Source organism: Erpetoichthys calabaricus, chromosome 13 (genome assembly GCF_900747795.2).
Source record: "Erpetoichthys calabaricus chromosome 13, fErpCal1.3, whole genome shotgun sequence".
Lineage (NCBI taxonomy): Eukaryota > Metazoa > Chordata > Cladistia > Polypteriformes > Polypteridae > Erpetoichthys > Erpetoichthys calabaricus.
The window spans coordinates 65,509,223-65,530,239 of NC_041406.2; the positions used below are offsets into that span (position 1 = coordinate 65,509,223).

At 36.5% G+C, this 21,017-nt stretch overlaps 1 protein-coding gene across 4 annotated transcripts in view; it reads right to left on the reverse strand.

Moving 5' to 3' along the window:
* vps50 (VPS50 EARP/GARPII complex subunit) overlaps window positions 1-21,017 on the reverse strand; it is a 408,283-nt gene that overhangs the window by 363,384 nt on the left and 23,882 nt on the right. For all 4 annotated transcript variants that reach the window (XM_051936104.1, XM_051936105.1, XM_028817093.2 and 1 more), the window contains exon 2: window positions 3,760-3,828. In XM_051936104.1, coding sequence (XP_051792064.1) covers window positions 3,760-3,804 — 45 coding nt within the window. In that variant the 5' untranslated portion in view covers window positions 3,805-3,828. The remainder of the gene's footprint in view (window positions 1-3,759; window positions 3,829-21,017) is intronic.

Below are 21,017 nucleotides of genomic sequence, written 5' to 3' on the forward strand. Positions count from 1 at the left end.
ATGGACTGAAGGCCAGAAGTCTGCATAACCATCATCATCTAATTCTTCCACATGAAGCCTGAAAATCATGGGGACTGATTGAGCTCATTTATGTTAGGTAAAATGTCAAATGGGTGCTGGGCGGTCTCATGGCCTTGGAACTCCTGCAGATTTTGTTTTATTTCTCCAGCTCTCAGGAGTTTTTTTTTTGTTTGTTTGTTTTTTCTGTCCTTTCTGGCCATCGGACTTTACTTTATTCTTTGTTAATCAGCATTGCTAAATTTTTATATATTTTTTCTTTTTTCTTTCTTCATCTTGTAAAGCACTTTGCATGCAAACGTGCTATATAAATAAATGTTATTGTTGTTGTATGCCATCCTTAACATACTGTATCATAAAATACAAAAGCTACTACAGATTTCTTTTCCAGACCAAACACATTTGTCACTCACTGACTCATCTACACTGACTTGCACAATGTCAGACAATGCTCAAAAAGGAAGAATTTCAAAATGTATTAATTTCAGCTCCATGGACAACAAAGACCCTCTAACACAGGACTCCATCCTGTTTCAAAGAGATGTTGAGCATGTCTCGGTCAGCCCTCCATTAGCTTTGTAGCTCCAACTCACTGGAAGGCTCTACTGGAGATTACATTTAAATCATGTTTAAAAACTCACCCTTTCTGTCTTGGATATTAATGGGCTACACCTGTAACTTGTGTACTGTAATTTGAACCTTCAATGTCAGTCAACATGGAGAAAACCAATCGAGAAATGCAGAAAACAAGCAAATTCAGGATATGAACTAAATTAGTGATATGTGTGAGCAAGTCAGTAAGGTGGTGTTAGACCATGTACCTGGTAGAGATTTCTCTGGATGGTTCTAAATCTGCCCATAGTCTAAGGATGTCAGAATGATCAAATGTTTGAAGTGAGTGTGGATGTATATGTGTGTGCCTTGCAATGGACACAAGCACTGTGAAGAGTTGGTTACTTTGTTCTGCGTAGCTTACAGTGGTTAGGATTTGTCCCTTTGGAATAAGTGGGTTCATAAGCTGGACTGGTATATAAATACTAGACAAATAAAACTTTGCAAGTTAATGTTCTTGTCATTTTTGCTAAATATTTCTGTAATACATAATATTTAGGAAATAAAAGCAATTTTCAGCATAGCTCATAGTTTAAATACAATACTCTCAGGTACAGTATACTATGAAATCTCTGTGTGTCAGTTTTTTTCTTTACCATATTTTAATGCAGTATTTTGAATCATTTGGCTTTTTTGAGTTACAATTGTGCAGAAAGGTACCCTCATCACTTCTGACAAATTTTAATATTCCGTCGCTGCAAGTATAATACTTCAGTTGCATTTCCTTAATGTAATTTGCATGTAAATGTGTTTCTTCAAAATAATGCATCTGGGATAATGTGAAATAAAATTATATATGATGTTGCAGATTTTATTACTTTAGGTCAAGTCAGGCTACAAGAAGAAAATTACAGATTATATTCAGATATTGATCTATAACCTCTACTATGCATACATATAATTAAGGCAGCTTTCAGAAAAGATTTCAAAAGCTTGCATAATAATATTTCCACTTAAGTACTTGCTAAAATGACATGATAAAAATAAAAATATATATTTTTCATAGAAATATATTTTATATAAAATGTTAAATATGAAAAAGTAGGTACCTCCAATGTTTTTTTTTTCTTTTTTAATATATGTTAATATATCAAGATTCAATCTTCATTTAAGCGGTACCTATAGATAAAGGTGATAATTATAACAAGCATTATGCCACATTTGCATTTTTGTAGTCCATTGTATAGTTAAAATAAATTTAAATGAATATTTTGCTCATGAAAAAGTAAGAACACCCCTACATTTTACTACCTCAAAAGGTAAAAAAAGATTATAACATCATTCCACAGGATCTTGTAAGAACCTGTCTAATGGCATGTAATTCCACCTCTAATTGACTACCGTCATCTCACAGGTGAATGAAAGTACAAAATGATGATGACTAAGTACAGTGCACTGTGTTGTCCTGTGACTAGCATTAAGTGATGACTACTGTTTGTTCCTCTGCATGAAAATGAGTTTGTTTCATATTGTCAGAGATGTGTACCTAGGAGACACTTTCTGGGTTCCCCAAGACAAGATTAGGTACAATCACAACCATCCTCTCCCTTTTCACCTGCAGACCTGAAAACTACCACTTGGATTATGAAGTGATGTAATTTCACCTGCAGTTCTGAAAGCCCCGTCTCTTCCACCTTTTGCCTCATATTAGCACAGGACAGACCAGAATTTAGCGCCCATTAGTGTATCCACAACTGAGAGAGATGGTGCTCCTATACAGAGGTGTTGAACCTTACCCACACTTATTCTTTTTTCAGTTAACAGCATAAACCATACTGCCTTTTCTTTGTTTTGGCACCCTTATTAAATAGAGTTATACCGTGGAGGTACCCCAATCCTTTATCATGTTCTGACCCCTTATTACAGTTTGCAAGTAAAAAATGGAAGTCACTGTTTGCAAATTAACTGAAATTCAGGGGAAAAGAAAAATTATTAGGTTGTATATGCTTGTTTGTGTCTGAGGATTTCCAAAAGTCGAGACTGCTATGGCCCGAGACCCACCTACATTTTGTTTCTAAATGCAAGTACAGTTCAGGTGCCTTGATATAAATTTAATGGATGAGAATTCCAATCAAGGGAGAAATGTAATTTAAGTGGAAGCATTACAAAAATATTTTATTTATTTATTGGTATTGACAAAGCCAAGGCTGATCATTGATTGACAGATTAACATTAATTGATCCATTCCTCTTCTCCACAAAACCAATAACTACCCAAATCAACCTGTGTCTAGCGTGGTGACATGGACTTAGAAGTGCTAGTAGCTGTCCCAGGAAAGGTCCTAAAATTCAGGAATGCTTGATTATTACAATGCCAAGTACAGAGACAAGTGCAAGCATTTGTGAAAAATTACAAAGCCGTTGTATCAGCACATACAAACAGTAAACGGTAAAATGTATTATTATAAATATTATTATATGATATGCATTAATTATATAAAATATCATCTTAAGTAAATAATGCCACTTTGAGCTAACCAGAATTTAAATTAAATTAAATTTTGAAAGCACTCTTTATTTAAAGGTGAAGATTTTAAAGATTAACATGAACATAGCTGGAACAATTAGAGATTACAGAGCATCTGAGGAAGTAACATTCTTTTCCAAATAAAATAAACAGACAAGTGAAGACTATTACACCGACTATACATGCAAGAAGGATTTTTTTCAAAGATGCCCTGCTGTCTAATGATGAGTATTCTGAGGGTTACAGTAAGCCAGTTTATTTCACATCATTCACTAACAACTACTTGGTCATTTAGCACACAACTGTTCCATTAAGTATTACTTTTGGTTTATTAAAGGTCAAATAATAAATACCACTGGTGAGGTACTTTTGAGTGATTCTTGTACATGTTAATCTCCAATTAAAATTATTTAAGTAGTCAAATGTTTCAAAACTGGTAGGAAAAAAAATCAGTCTAGCATAAAGTTTAGTATATTAGTGACTGCTCCAAGCTCAGAATGATAACTAAATACTACACAAAACAGAGCTATCAAGCAAATAGTGTACTGTTCACTGTAGACGTTCAGCTAAAGAGAAGAAAAGACATAAAATACAACCAACAAGGTATCTTGAAACAGGGTGTTTTAAAATAAAAATGTACTCATGAGGAGCAGGTCATTTTACCTTGCTAGGAATTCTGACATTCTCCACTGGACTGAGGTCATTCATACTTTCTTGTGGACTTTTAGGACCCTTATGAAAAAGAAGTAAAATAAATTAGCAAGTATATATCTTAACCAGGGGTGGTCAATGGAGCAACAGCTTTAATATATAAAATAAAAGCTTTAACAGATATTTTAAATTACATTTTATGCAATACTTTGTTACATATTGATCATTCATGCAAGTCAACATTCCAACCATAGATAGACAGATGACCCCATGGGGAAATTAAATATTAACAGAAGCTCAAAAATACATATACAGTACACATATGTATACAGTATATATATATATATATATATATATATATATATATATATATATATATATATATATATATACACATATACATATACACACACACACACAGTATATAAACATATATGCACAATATAAATAAATTGATTTAAAATATAACCAAGATCTGCGGTGGGTTGGCACCCTGCCCAGGATTGTTTCCTGCCTTGTGCCCTGTGTTGGCTGGGATTGGCTCCAGCAGACCCCCGTGACCCTGTGTTTGGATTCAGCGGGTTGGAAAATGGATGGATGGATGGATATAACCAAGATATTACTGAAATGAAATGACTGATTTATAATTTATTATTTATTTTCAGCAGCTATTCCTTCAGTGTCCTAATGGCCAACTCCCCTAGCTCATCCTTAATTAATCATGCATAAATGCTCATTGACTATTAGAGAAACCTTTGCCATTGCATTAGCACTACTGAAACCTTGTATTCTTTTCACTTGGTTTGTCAGGCACTGGCATTTCTAAATTTCAGTTTTTCCTCGCCTGAAGCACCTTCCTCCCTTAGTTCCCTCTTTACACTGTCCGTCCACGTTCCCTTTGGTTGTCTTCTTCTACTCTGTCCCAACACCTTCACGTCCATGGTTCTTCTGCACACATTGTTTACCTCTCTTCTCATTATATGCTTGTACCACTTCTTTAACTGTACCTGTGATTCTCTCAATTCATGTCTTATCAAGTTTTATTATTCAACACATCCATCTCAACATCCTCATTTCTGTAGCAACCAGATTCCTTTCATGTACGCTTTTAACTGCCAAGGTTTCTGATCCATACCAACAACACTGGTCTGACCACTATTTTATAGACTTCATCCGTCACTCTTATACTAACTTTTCAGGCACATAATGACCATGATACATTTTTCCAGTTTTTCCAACCTAATTAAATTATGTGGTTTTTGTTTCTGAATTGAGCTCTCCAGTCTGTTATTATTGATCATAGAGCTCTCAAGTTTTCCACCCTTTTAAGCCTTTCTGCTTTGACAAATGTTTCTATCTTGTTTTTGTCCCTTAAATCTTATATAATCTGTCTTTTTCCTACTGAACATAAAAGGCCTCTATCCACCATATCGCTTCTCCACTCCTCCAGTTTCCTTTCCACAATATTCTTAAATGTACCACATGACACAATGTCATCCAGAATAACATGTACCATAGGACCTGATCTATTATCAAAACCTGCAATGCCCAGCACAGTCTCCAGCCTTAAACCCCACTGAGTTGGGAATTTGGGAAGAAATTGACAGAAGGGTGAAAGGAAAGTAACCTACAAGTGCAACACATTTGTGGGAACTTCTGCAACAGACCATTATTTGATTGTTCTTATAGAAGGAATGCCACATGTGTTTGGTTGCTGTATCAGCAAAAGGTGGCTACTTTAAAGAATCAAAATTTTGAATAAAACTTTGTATAGTTAATGATTTCTTGACTTTTTTTATTAGTCATTGTTTAATTGTTCTACGCCTTGATTTCATGAAACATTAAGACATTAAACTGCATGCGTTTTCATAAACACTGAAACACTGACCAGTAGTGTATATATTTGACAACTTATGGGCTCCTATAATGGTAATTCTACCCCATGTCGAGGGTGGGCACAGTTGCCTAGTGCTTCACCTCCTCTCTCCCTTATATACCTGACAACCAGCAGCACCAGTAAGGTCAGTTCCAGGTCATGGACCCCTGACTCAGCCTCTTCTGCTCTGGCTTTCTCTCAAGGGGTTTTGCCGCCTCATTTAGTCACTTCTATGTTTTGATTCTTGTCTGAGAAGATGTCTCTCACTATTTTGCACATTTTTCTTGTTTTTTTTCATCACATATACATGATTCACTTTAAAGGTACCCCAACTCTTTATATTCTTCCTGGGTTTTTTCTTAGAAAAAAAAATATGTATAGTTTGCAGCTTCCTGTGATCCTCAAATGTGTTAAAAGAAATTAAAATTGAATGGAAGAATGGATGTTTTCCTTTTTAGTTTTTACACACTTGAGTATTGGATTTTAAATTGTCAACAACAGAACATGCTAAAATTCATGAAAAAGAAAAATATAGATAGGGATTTTAATCCACAAGTGATTAATTAACAGGACAAAACCAGTTACTTGGTTATAAAAGCTAAGACTCTTTCTATACACTTTTTCAAGCTGTGTGATGCTTATCCAATTGACTCAATAATTAATTTAATGTGAAGAATATTTTTAAATGTTTAGTCACTACATGCTTAGGGGCCTCTGCATTTTGTTAGAAAATTAGGGCAATTACAATGGGGACAGGCCATTCAACCCAACATTGCTCATTAATCTCTACTCTGCTAACTCTTACAAGGCAACATCAAGTCAAGTTTAAGTTTTGAATGCCAAAGATTTTTACCAAATCACAAAAGAAAACACTAGCACTTGAATGCAATTTGCAAGATTTAAAAACTTCCACCAATATAGTATTAAAGTTATATTGTATTTTCTCATTGTTTCATTACATTTTCCACCAGAAATAAAATTCAGATTGCAAAGAGGGTATGAATCTAACAAAAAATACATAAATAAAGATGCAAGCCTCTGGTAGTATACTGTATACCAAAAATCAGCACTGGTACGTTTAAAGAGGTAACTAATAGTGAAAATAACGGATTAAAGTGGTAACCTAAACTATCATTCATGAAAAATTTTAATATATCCCAACATTAATGATAAATTTAAGTCAAACATGTGAAATGTAATGCACTAAAAATATACTGTACCATGGAAAAGTATTCTATCAATAAAATCTATCTGAAATTTTAAAAGATTTACTGATTTGCAATAATATTTTTATATGAATGTGTTATATTATGCCTGGCATGGTGGCACAGTGGCCAACACTGTGGTCTCACAGCCCCAGAGTCCTAGGTTCAAATCCCAACTCTGCTCTTTATCCGTTTGAAGCTTGCTGATTCTCCACGTGTCCATCTCAAAAGAGGGGAAACAAGCGATTCTAAATTGGACCCAAATTCACGAAACAGCCATTCTAAATTGGACCCATATTTCTGCCAACTTGTTGGGTTCTACCTTTTGTCTAGGACTGTAAGAAGAACAGGTTCTGATCCCAGCTACACCAAAATAGATCAGGAGGATGCCATGGTGGACAGATGAATGGAACATTTATATAATCACATGTAATAATGTGTCTACTCTAATGGACAACAACTCAAAAATATCTCAAGCAGAGTATAGGGGGAAAAAAAAGTCTTGACTATCGCAGTGGGTTTGAAACCTTTTGTGGTTTCCTTTCAGTATCATATAATCACATTACGTTTTGATTTTGGTATATTAGTTTGTTAGGTAAATGATGCAAGAAATAATTATATTGTGATGCCAGAGAGTGGCAATGCTAAGTGGTCAGACACTTACTGCAAGTAAAAATGTTATTGTATTTTGCACACACACACTACTATTACCACTGGAAAAGAAAAGCACAACATTGGTCTTGTCGACTTTACTTTTCTGTAGTGCAACAAGCAAATCTACAGAGTGAAGTGTGACTGTGAAAGAGTACAGGATGAGCTCTGCATATGGGATAAAAAAAAGTGCTTCGTTCACACTTTTCAATCCACTTGTTGAAGCCGGAGTGCATCTTATGAGTAGACTGCAGTAAGTCAAGAGGTTTGGGCAATCCAAGAGATTTATCTCACAATAACAAAATAATGAGATTAAACATTTATCAAGCAGTTTATGATTTTGTGATACATTATATGTGTCTGCATTGTATAAAAAAATCCTCCGAAGAGACGACAGTTTTTTGAAGAGATTTTTTCAAGTCCCGCGAGACTTTGGCCATGAGATTTTTTCAAGTCACACCCTCCTCTCAACCATATTCAGCCAAACACATGGTACTCTCACTTCTCATTAGTGTGAATGCTTTTGTCAGACAAAGTTCCTGCTCTCTCAGCTGTTATAAATTTTAACGTTTTCCTCAATTTAAGTTCCCAATTAAAGAAGACGTATTGTGTCCAAATCTTATTGAACAATTTCATCACGAAGGGTTATCAACAGAAAAAATGAGTACACGGGCAATCCTAGCACCAAGAAACGATGAAGTCAAACGAATTAACACCAAAAATGTCGATCGTTTACACAGCAAATTGGTGAAATGCGTATCAATAGACTATTCTGAAACAGTTGGTGGTGATCATGCGGAACATGAAAACATCAACTTGCAATATCCCAAAGAATATCTACAACCATTAACACCGTCCGGTCTTCCATTGCACAAATTACTGTAGAAAGAAGGATGTATCCAAGAAAGGAGATCTTGATATGCCATTTGTATTAAAACGTTAACAGTTTCACGTTAGAATAGCTTTTACAAAGACAATTAACAAATCTCAGAGCGAAACATTAGAAAAAGTTGTTTTATTTAATAGAGAGAAAGAAACAAAATTCAATCACAGACAGTTATACGTTGCTTTGTCACAATGAAAGTCCAAACACAGAATCAAAATTCAATGCGATATTGATGAAAATTTAATTCAAAAAATTGTTTTTACTGAAGTTTTACAATAAAAGTGTAAGTTTAAAAAGTATTTGCGTGTAAATTTCAAATCCAAACAGAATGAAATTGTATTGCTCAACGAATAATTCTAACCCAACATGAAACATAATTTACTTTCAAATTATTTCGCTTTACTGTTTTTTTAATATGGTTAATTACTCTCTGTAATTTAAAATAGTTAGTTCTATTATGCATATGTAACAATTCCCACGAAAATAAAATCTGTTTAAATTGTACATCTGCATCCCCACACGAGCGGCAGAACTGCAAAGAGGCTAGCGAGTAGTGCAGGCCCAGGGGTTGGCAAGTGAAGTAAGCAGGGGGCAAAGCCCCCCAGTTATTAATATATTGTCCATAGTATATGGGATAATGTTGCTGCCTCCCAGCTCCAGAAAGCTACATTCAAATTGCTAAGTCCAACTCCAGCTCAGTATGAGTTTGTATTAGTGAATGCATGAATGTACCATGTGATAATTTGACCTCTCTTCCAGTTTGGTTCCTGCCTTGTGCCTGATGCTGCTGGGAAGTGCTCTAGCTCCACACAATTCTATTATAGAAAAAGCAAGAGTTAAAACATTAAGGAATGGATATTTTTAAAGAAGACGAAAATCTACTTTAAATACACTTTATAGCATTTCAGCGCTCTCTACATTGACACTGTAATCCTGTTGTGAAAAACAGTCAGCTCTCCTGACACAACTGTATTTCTTTCCTGTATAGCAGGCTTAGCCATGCAGCTGCAGATGCACAGATGGCACTGATTTACAAAAACTGCAGTTCTGTGAATTTGACTGACAACTTCTCATGAGCCCTGTGTGAGTGTGCATGCATTAGTACACCCTGCTCTTAAATGAGCACTTTAGTACAAGAGGAAGGGACAAGCAATCAAGAGCATTCAGACCAAAAGACTGATGTGATTGACACAGTATGGCACACAAATCAAGGATTTCTGTGCACATCGTACAAACAACCAGCAAATGTATTGATGCAGTACAAGGCATGTTGACAAGGCATTTCAAATAAACGCAATTGCATACTTTAATCTTCTTAATATTATATCTATACTGTACAATATTATAAGGCAGTGGTCCCCAATCATGGCCCTGGAAGGCCATAGTGGCTACAGGTTTTCATTCCAGCCAGTTTCCTAATTAGAATGCAGTCCTTGCTGATAATGAAACTTGGTAATTAATTATACACCTTGTTAGTGCTTTCATTTATCAAAGACAAATTTATTTACATTGTAGATAAGAAGTCCTCAATTACAGTCCTGGAGGTCCGCAGTGGCTGCATGTTTTCACTTCAACCAATTTGTTTATTAGAACTCATTTATTTACTACTAGAGCAATACATTTTTTGGTCTTAATTTTAGTTATCTTTCCTGTTAAAATTCAGAATACTTATTTGACTATTTTAGTTTTTAGTAGCTGCATTTAAGTTTTATTTGTTGCTTGTCTTCCTAACCAGACATTAGTTAAAATGAAAAGCAGACAACCAATTAACCAGCAACTCTCCACCTAACGTCCCTCCTTTTAATATCCTATGCATAAGCACCATAAAACACCTCTGTTAAAAAATAGAAATAAAGGAGAAAGGAACTGGAAGGACTTTTAAGTTTAAATCTGTTCTAGTCCATAAAACACAGGATCGTGTTCTCAGAGAAGGAAACTCTACAGTGCAATTAAAATTACTCTTCTACGAATGAAAGCACTAACAATCCAAATAGTTAAATACAGAGTTTCATTATCAGCAAGGACTGTCTTCTAATTATGAAACTAGTTGTAAGGAAAACTTGCAGCTACTGCGGCCCTCCAGGACCATGATTGAGGACCCCTGTTATAAGGTGTAAAGGAGGATGTGAATGGATGGGCATCCTGACCAGGCTGGTCAGCGATACCTTACCTGGCCAGGACACCGTTTTAGTGGAAGAACACAGGGAGACTGCCACTCAGAGTCATGTGTTTCCCCAATACATTGCGTGTCAGCATTCTTCTGGTGTGGCTCCTATTTGGACACCCACAAGACGGCATGGGGGTTGTAGTTTTGGTGTTTAGCCCTGTTGGGGTCTTGAGGGGGCTGTTGGGAGAAGGCTTTTCTGTCAAGAAGAGTTTCCACCTGACCAGGAAGTGCTCTAGGATGGTAATGGGGTTGCACAGGATGTACTGCGGGTCTGAGCTAAAAAGGAGCCACTACGCCTTCCCTATGAGTCAGAGTCAGGAGTGGAATCAGATGAAGCTCACCTGGGAGAAAGAAAAGAGAAAGAGAACAAAAATGGAGGTGGGGCTGTGATAAAGAGAACCTGAACAGAGGTATTCTATGTAAAAAAAAATACTTCATTTTGAACCGTTGACTATGTTGAAAGTAGCTGTGTCAAGGGTTTGGGACTGTGAGGCACAGTGTTGCTGACCACAATGGAAATTCCTTATTCAAACAAAAAAAAAAAAAAAAAGAAAGAAAAAAAAAAAGGTGTACATTTAAGTCATGTACTTGCCAAATGAGATTACATTTCCACACAATTTGAAATTTTACGCAAACCTATAATACATTAAGGAAATGAGTAGATGAATGGATGGAAGCTTTGAAATTCCATTTCATCCTTATTTCACAATTCTGTTATAGCTGAGTAAAAAGTGACAAAGGAAAAGCTTCATGAAAGAGTTTTGGGTAAAAGAGTGAATAGGAAAGCGAAAAGTGGAATTAGCTAGTACAGTGATTTATCCCCTACCAACTTTGAAAACCTGTTTTACAATCTCAGCAACTTTGACGTTTTTCACTGCCCAGGATTGGCAAATAGTTTCCTCAGCTTATTTCCTGAGTCACAGGTTTAAATATAAATGTAGACTTGAGGCCAACTAAAAATGAAATAAAGTAAAAATTTACAAAGGTGATAAAAAAATTTAATCTGTGATCATCCTCCGGTTATACTTGGTTGTTTTTTGACAACTTATTCATTTGAAGTTATTTTCTACTATGCCATTTGAATTTTTTTAGGGTGCTGCCACATTGTCAACAGTTGCTGTGGCAGTTAGTAGTTACAAGACTTTATAATGTCAGCTCCCCTTTCTAGTTAGGATGGCTGCACCCAGCTCTTAGTTCCCAGCCTTTTTGAATAATACAGCACATTTGCCATTGCTACAAAAAAAAAATTATTTTGGGGAATGTTCTTGTTAGTACAGGTCATGACTTTTCTTTGGCGACCTCTCTTATAATAATAATAGTAATAATTCTTTGCATTTATATAGTGATTTTCTCACTACTCAAAGTGCTCAGCAATTGCAGGTTAAGGGCCTTGCTCAAGGGCCCAACAGAGCAGAGTCTCTTTTCTCATTTACGGGATTCGAACCGGTAACCTTCCGATTGCCAGTGCAGACCCCTAACCTCTGAGCCACCACTCCTCTTTATCAGTTTCATTTTTAATTTAGACACTAGGATTGCTTGATCTTGCAGTTTTGACTCCTGCTCATTTTAAGATTTTGTTTGCTGATGACTGCCTCTACTTATTTCAATTCCCAGTCACTTCTTTTTCACTAAACCATAGCAGGTGCTTCTCTTTGAACATGTTAGCTACAAAAGTGAATTGGTTGAATATTAATACATCCTTTGTGCTGGTTATCCTAATTAAATTGGCAAACAAAGTAACACAACTCTCTGCATACAATAATACACATAATCCCAAAATATATAAATTCTGCCAATTACAATCTCTAATTTACAATCTTGGAGGTGTGATCTATCAAAGTCAAGATCAGACTAACATGGACATGTCTACAAGTCAGGCACAGAGGTCTAATTAAAGTGTTAGCATTTAAACTGTGAATGTGAGAGTGTACCAGGAAAAAACCCATGCAAACATGTGAAAAATGTGTGAACTCCATACAACCACCTGAAACTGTGAAGAAGGAGCAATAGCCACTGTGCCTACAGGCTGCCCTGCCCTTTAATGTAGAGCTTCTTAAAACATTTTGCCTCAGATTTTTTTTATTCTGGAGTTGTTAGAGAGGTATCAATTATAAAGAGACACGGATCACATTTAAGGGTGCACCTCCCAGCACGCATGAGAGTGTCTATTATGGGATGTTAAAAAGTGAAGAAGGTGAGCGAGTGTCGCAATAGTCAATCCGCAAAAAGAAACATTTATTTGTTATAAGTAAGAATCAGCAGTGTACCGAGTTAAGATAAGTGTGTGTTGATGACCAGAGGTGGGTTCGTTTGCATTTTCCTTGTATTTTATGTTTTTATATGTTAAGATGTAAAGTCGTTTAAATGTACTGATTACGTTATTGATTTGAATTCTATACTGCCGGTAAGCTAGTGCTTAATTTCAGTAATACTGCCATCTAGTGGACTTTGGGTACTTTATCAATAAGTTTTATGTATTCTTTTTTATTGTAGACCACACACAAATACAAATACACTTATACCTATTCGAATGCAGGTGTATATCTCCAAATAAATAAGTTCAATTTCAAACTAAGCTGCTGTGTGGAATACTCTGCATCATTTGCCAGTGTCCTGATCAACACTCCGGAGTGAACACTATAAGTCCTGAACATACGAAAGATAAAGTGGTCCTTTGCTACAGGAGTCTTCCATTGTTTCGATTTTTGATTGCTTCAAGTATTTTCATCATCAGGTACATTAAGAGGCACATAAATTCAACTTCTGAATAGACTGAATGTCAAGTTGTTTCATAACACTGCTGAGAACAACCTGCAAGAGTTTCAACAAATTTCCATTAAATCAATATTGACCACTCTGTATGTTTTTCTGTACAACTCCAGCCATTCATTTCTAAAGATTTACATAACTTTATAGTGTCATTATTGACAAACTCTTTTTTGCATTATATTATTATCATGCAATATGCTGCCACTCTCTAGAGTAGTGATTTTGATGAATAAATCTCTAACCTTAAAAACTCTGCTTTCCTTAACACTAGAATTACCAAAGCCTACGAAAAAACTCAAATCCGGCCCACCTTAAATCCCTTCGCACCACTCCATCAGCGTCTTTTGTCCTGTAAATGTGCCGATAAAGACAAGCAGCAAACAGCCTACTATTCCATCCCCCACTGTCGCAGAACGTGCACAAAGTTCTCCCAGTTCATGCCTTGATTATCTGGGAGTGAAGTGCTGGAGTTGGAAAGAATATATCGTTATTTGGGACACATGCATTTCATGTGTGTTCTGTTTCTACGATAATCTGTGTAAACACATTGTTAAAACAGAAACGTTTTTCATATTTTAGTAATAAATGACAAAATGTAGGCATAAACTATATAATGTGTGAAGCTTGAAGTCCAAAGATCAAATAAAAACACTTTCACAAAAGGTTCAAGGATGATACAACAGTTTCCGTGGCGTAGCGGAAAGAATTACTGACTTGTAATCAAGAGTCCCACGGTTCAATCCTGACTGCCTCCTGTATTTACCGTTTTCAGTAGTGAGCTGCTGTTATTGTTAATATTATACAGTAAACACATACATTTGTTTTGCGTCTGTAACAGCCGGTGTACATTTATAGTACTTGTAAAAGTTGGCAATTTTTTTTTCACTTTTATTCTCTCAGTCACGTTGACGCTCTCCCTCGCCACCTCCCCTTCTGACCTTACTCTAAGAAACCGCACCAGTATAAATTCACACCCGATCTGACGAGGTTCGTTTTCAAATAATATTGCATTAGTGCGACAATATTTTCTGATTAGTACTATTCAGGTCATAAAATGATTTCTTCAAAATGTCACATATATTTGTCTCTTTCTTTTTTGCCCGGTGCTGCATTGACATCGTGCACCAGAAGGCGTGAGCTTATTCAGTGTGAGCATAAGCACGCAGGTGGCCAGTTGCTTGTGCTATAACAAGCTTGACCTGGCGGCAATGAACGTGCATGTACTGTACAAGGCATGCACGGATCCACTGAGAAAAGAAGAGTGTTCATGGCTCACTTTGCAGAGGAACTTCGTCGTCACTTCTTACAAGCAAAACAGGATGCAACATCGACAAGCTTCTGTTCCAAGAACGCTGCTTCCCCAGCCCCTTCAGTGTAATAGTAACACAGCAGAGAGAGATGTGTGTACATTGCAACAGGTACACATCGTAAATATAGAAAGGATGGTCCTTGGGTGTGTGGGAACTGTTAACAGTTGAATCGGATGATTGAATATAGCGTGGAACTGACCACTCTGTACTATTCTTTCCTCTGCCTGTCCTGGAGTACAAAAGAAATAGTACCATTCACCAAAATGTGGAGACTGCATGGGCAAGATCGAAAAAGAAAAAAAAAACACAGTCACTGATTACAAGCACAAGAAGGCATGCGAATGAATATGAATAATATGAATAATTTTGCATCAGTGCCACAATGTTTTCTGAAATGTACTATACAGGTCATAAAATGAGTTATTCCAAATATCACATATACCAGTGTCTCTGTTTTTTTTTTGTCAGTGTGGCTTTGACATCAGGGACCATAAGGTGCATACTGATTCAGCATGAGCAGGAATAAAAAAAATTCCAAGGATGGTGAGATACAAAGAAGGCAGATTCACCAGCATTTCTGTGTCAGCTTTTCTGTTTCTAGATCAGAGAATTTCCAGTTCCATTGTCTCAAACCACCACTCACATCTACAGTTATTCCCAGTTTCAGATAAAAAGTAACTGTGTCAGATCTGGGGCGGTTGGGGGTGGGTGTTGTATCGTGATCATGACTGAGAGAATAAAAGTGAAAAAAAAAATGCTAACTTTTACAAGTCCTATAAATTTACACCGGCTGTTATAGACCCAAATCAAATGTATGTTTTATTGTATAACAAGTAAGCCCGCGATTCTCTAGAGAATCGTAAATCCAAGAATGGCAATCAGTTTCTATTCTGTCCGATATTTGGATGGATGACATATCATGGAGGGTGGGTGCGTCTGGGGAAATGTCATTTAATCAAATAAGCATATCTGTACTAAGGCGGTTTCGTTTTGTGGAGACGCGATTCCGTTGCCTTTGCTGACACCGACTGCTGGCAGAGTGGAGCAGAGCAGGTTTCGTTTACAGGTTGTGGTGTTCGTGTGCCAGCCACTGAGTCTGGGAAGCCGCTGGGTTTGAGTCTGTGACCGTTATGTGATCTATATTACTGGCACAGTGGATTAGAGCAAGTGTAGTGTAAAGGTTGTGTTGTGTGGGCACCACCTACTGACTCTGGGAAGCCGCTGCGTTTGACTCTGGGGCGCCACGCCGCAGTGAGCATGCGCTTCGGTGCGTCCGCCACATCCACCGTGCATAAATTAACTGTCATTTAGTAATACAGATATTAACAATAAGAGCAGCTCACTACTCAAAACGGTAGATCTGTGGGGGAGATGGTTTCGAACTCACAACCTCAGGTTTATAAGTCAGCAGTGCTAACCGCTGCACCACGGAAGCTGTCGTATTGTACTTGCACCTTTTGTCAAAGTAATTGACATTTGGCCATCAGCCTTCACACATTATACAGTTCATGTCTACATTTTGTCATTTATTACTAAAACGTGAAAAACGTTTCTGTTTTAATGATGGTATTTACATAGATTGTTCTAGACACAAAACACACATCAAATTCCTTACAATTCTGTGTAGCTCACTCCCAGATAATCAATCAAGGCAGGAACTGGGAGAACTTGTTGCCCATTCTGAGGCAGTGGGGGGATGGTATAGCTGGCTGCTTGCTGCTTGTCTTAATCGACACATTTACAAGAGAAAAGACACTGACGGAGAGGTGCGAAGGGATTTAAGGTGGGCCGGATTTACAAGTTTTTTCGTTGGCTCTGGTAATTCTAGTGTTAACCGATAAAATCTCAAAACATATTTTAATAACACAAAGATAGATCTGGAAGGCACTACAGTATATAATAACTTTAATGAGAAAATGTTTAAAAGTGAAGTGACTAAGGGTTGTCTCACTTGAGGGTCTGAACTACAGACTTGTGCTTAGTTCTGCCAAAGAGTTTATAGTCTGCCTTTACATTCTTTCCCTTAGCAGGCTTCTTCCATTACAGCAGCATTTCTTAATCACTATTTTCTAACATATACTCACTTATCCAGTTCAGGTTTGTTGGGATCTGGTGCTATAAAACCAATCAGAGTACTATAAGCTCAAAGAATTCTGACTGGGTAACTACAGCCATTAATCAGTTGGTGTGCCAGGACCAGTTTAGCGACTGCTTCCTTGCAACTCACAGAATAATGCCACACTGCATGAAAGCAAATGTTAAAAAGTGATGGCAGTAAGCAGCGGCTGACATGTGGTTTAGAGCATGATATTCAAATTACTTTTAAAATTCAAACTGGCAAGATGAGCAGATTCTCCAAGAGTTTTCATAATTTGAATGTAATGCACATCCATATCTTCAAAACAAATTAACATTGCTTGAATCACATTTTTCCCCTTTTCACATCTGAAGAGTTGTTTTTGATATTGGAAAGTAATTGGTTTCTTTAATAGCTAACTTCAGATGTACTCATTTTCTTATTTTTCCTTCTCAGCTGGAGTCAAGAAGTACAAAAAAGCTTTTCACAGCTGAATAAATCAATTTGTGTGTACTGTCTGTTCTTGTAAATGTAAAATTGGCAACAGTACTTGAAGCATCATATCCACTTTACATCCACCACTCTTGTGTGCTTCACCCACCTGTTCCTTCACTACCAGACCTTTTAACTTAAAGGTGGAAGTAATCCCAAGGTGCCCTGCTTCTGATGATGTTCTTCTTTTCTATTTGGTTTGCCAGTCTCAGGGACAGCTGTGCTATTAAGTGCCCCGATCTCTACAGATGACCATTCCTTTTGTTAAGTACAACCCCTTATATAGACAAATGGTCAAATCAACCAATAAAAAAAATTAATAACAGTAAATCTAATTACCTAAAACTAAAAAGGAAATAAAACAAGACATTTTGTTTTATAAAGTCTAGTGAGTCATCGCTAAGCACAAGGATCATCCTATATCAGCATTGCTACACTGATGAGTTTCAAAAAGTTCCTTTCAACTAAACTATAAAATAACTATGGCTTGAGGTGACTATAATATAAATGATTAATCTCAAGGAACACTAGCAGAACACAGAAAGTGTCTGTGTGCTAGAAATGGCACCGTTTGAAACATAAATGCATTCTTTTTCAAGCACAGCAGCACCTACAATGTTTTGTGAATGAACAAGGAGGAGGAGGAGAAGGATGTTAGGAGCATGCGATATAGCGCGTTGCTGCACCCACTACATGACAAACCTCAGGATCCTAGATTAGGACCCGTGTGCAGCCATGCAACGGGTGTCACCTCAGAACAACACTAATTCAGATGGAATTGGAACAGCTCAAGGTTTTTTTTTGTTATTGTGGCTGGACTGGCAATTCTGCCACCAATCCCCAAATTTTCCCTGCAGGTTGGAGGGCCTACTTGCAGGGCTGGACGCAGGTTAACATCATCAGGAACAGCAACCCTTGAGTACAAAGTAACTTGGAAAAGCAGAAAACACATGGAGCAAAAAAGAAAAAAAAACACATTTTCAATTCTAAAAAATGGGGAAAGTTTTGCAACTTTTGGGCCCTACTCATTAATGTATGTCATGAAAATTGTTGTATAATAATGAATAACAGGAAAAATTTCCAAATCCATTTACATTGTGGGACTGTATAATGTTATTTGAAGCCTATTACTGCCAGGATAGTTTAGAATGAAGAAGGTGTGTTTAACTAAATTGCATAACAGATGAAGTGGTGTGAAGTTAAGCACTATTCAAACTACTGCATATACAACTGAGCTCTGATTGTTCATACTGTGTTCTTGCTCTGTCAGTTACACATATGCGATTCAACTGCCTCTCACATCCCGAGTCTTGGTCACAACCTTCTAAAAGGAGCCACTTTCAAGAATTAGGAGGCAACTTCTACGGTGCTCGCATTCCTCTGAACGCATCATTCTGCCAATTAGTCGGTCTCATTATTATATGTGAACTCCACAAAGGTATATTTAAGTTTAATGAAGTTAAAAATTTACTATATTGTTTTAGAATAAAATGGCTTGGCAAAGAATGAATGACACCCGTTCAAAGGACCTGCTCATGATTTCCTCATGATTCAATCGCTTTACATTCCTTTGGGCCATTTTTCAAGTGCCAGTCTCTTCTAAAAAGCATCTGAAACAGGCCGTCAAAACTCAAATGTGCACATCCTCTCTCAGCCTTCTGGGAGACAGGATGACACTGGGATACACAGAAAGTGTTGTGGGTTTTGAGTTTTTTCAGCACGTATGATTCTCATGCAATCTTTTTTTTTCTCCACTGTGTCAGCAGAGCTGTATGATTTGGAAATCCACCCATTCCTTTTTTAAAGTTACCTGTGGGCTCTTCATTAAAATAAATGTGTAAATATAACTACTTACAGAAGAAACTACTAACTTTTTGAAATTCAATCAAAACAAGTGAAATAAAGTTATATGCTAGAATTACAATTATAATAAAATGTGAATATTCAAAATTCTGAAATTTTTACTGAACTAGCACGTTAAAATACATTATGAATTGCAAAAGTTCTATGTGATTGTATAAGTAATCAACATAGACCTTAGCGATAATGTTTGCAGTGCATCATGCAATGTCTATAGCTCTGTTATATGCCATTTGGTATGGGATTCATAAAAGCAGTGTTAATGTATGTAATTTGCCACCTAATGGAATGACAGAGACATAGCAAGCAGACGGACACACAAACCTTTATCCTTTTATTAAGGTGGAATTTTTACTGATCATTTTAAATTTCCTTTTGATTTTTACTTTCTCGTATACGATGTATAAGGAAAGTATTGTAATTGTCCAAAAATTTGATGTCAAGCTTTTGGTGAATCTTGATGCTTTAGACCTCCCGTAGTCCGAAAATACCATTTTTGGAATTATGTCTCTGTGTGTGTGTGTGTGTGTGTGTGTGTGTGTATGTATGTATGTATGTATGTAAACACGATAACTTGAGTACACTTTCACTTAGGTCAACCAAATTTTGCATACAAATATTAGGTACAAAACGTAGATTTCTATTAACTTTTGAGCTATTTCCACAAACCGTAAATGGTACTTTTTTGATTCATGCAGCTGCAGAATCCGATTTATTCAACTTTACATTTATAGTAATTCTTCATTATATGATTAATTTGATTTGTTGTTGATGGTTCTTTAATGTACATAATATAAAAATATAATCACTGTCTTACAGTTTACTCCTCAAATATCCATCCCCATATCTGAGTATACAAGAAAGTATAGGGGCGACCACTCCCAATTTTTTTAATATACCATATATACTCACGTTTAAGTTCTCCCACAGATAAGTCAGGGCTTGACTTTACCATATAATTTCTGGTATTTTAAAATGTTGGTTGTATAAGTTAAATGCAGAAAACTCATGTTATTAGTCCAAGAGATTAATATGCTAACGCCCACCTGAGAGAGTAACCATGGAGCACATTGCCTTTTTTCCTATGTATTGTGCCTATGTGACCACACGGTAATACCCAAACTATTCCGAAGTGATGTTTGCACTCTTTTGTCTTTTTTGTATCTCACACCCTCATACACCTTTATAGTAAGAACAACCCTTATCTACGATGGAGCATTTGATCAGAAGAAAATATGAATCTGGATTGAAATTAAACATCACTGAAGTAGTGAAAGAAATTGGTAACTGCGCTGCTGCAACAAAATTTGATGTGTCTGAGAAACTGGTGCGAGATTGGAGGAGGTAAGATATTAAAAAAAAATACAAGTGTCGCATTTTTGAACGGGCATATAAGTTGGGGTCTGATTTTTTGATCGATTTGACTTATACGCGAGTATATACAATACTTTGTTTTTTGTCTTTTCAAATGATCTTTAGAGGTCAGAGTGCAGGGTACAGTGCACCTGGAACGATTTTCAATTTAAGGGCATTGCTCAAGGGCTCAATGGAGTAGGATACTTTCTGTCAGTAACGGGATTTGAACCAGCAACCTTTCAGATACCAGTGTAGATCCTTAGCTATAGAGCCACCACTTCGTCTAATATATGTGGATATACATGTAAATATATGCAGATTTTTAAAATCATATTAAAAGACATTATATTTCAAAATTGAACTCTTCACTAAATAAGACACTTGAACATTTCATTGCCAACCTGCAAAAAAAAGTAACAAGGAAAAAAAATGGAAGAAATGTGCAGCTACTTACAAGAACAAATAAATGATCTCAGCTTGAAAGAACTGGCAGCTACAGTCATGAAAATATGAACTGGAAAACATGCATCTGAAGTAAGCAATGTGTCAAAAAACGTCAAAAGGATTGCCATTAAGATAGATGATGAAGAACCCCAGGAAATGCAGATTTCAGTACTCAAA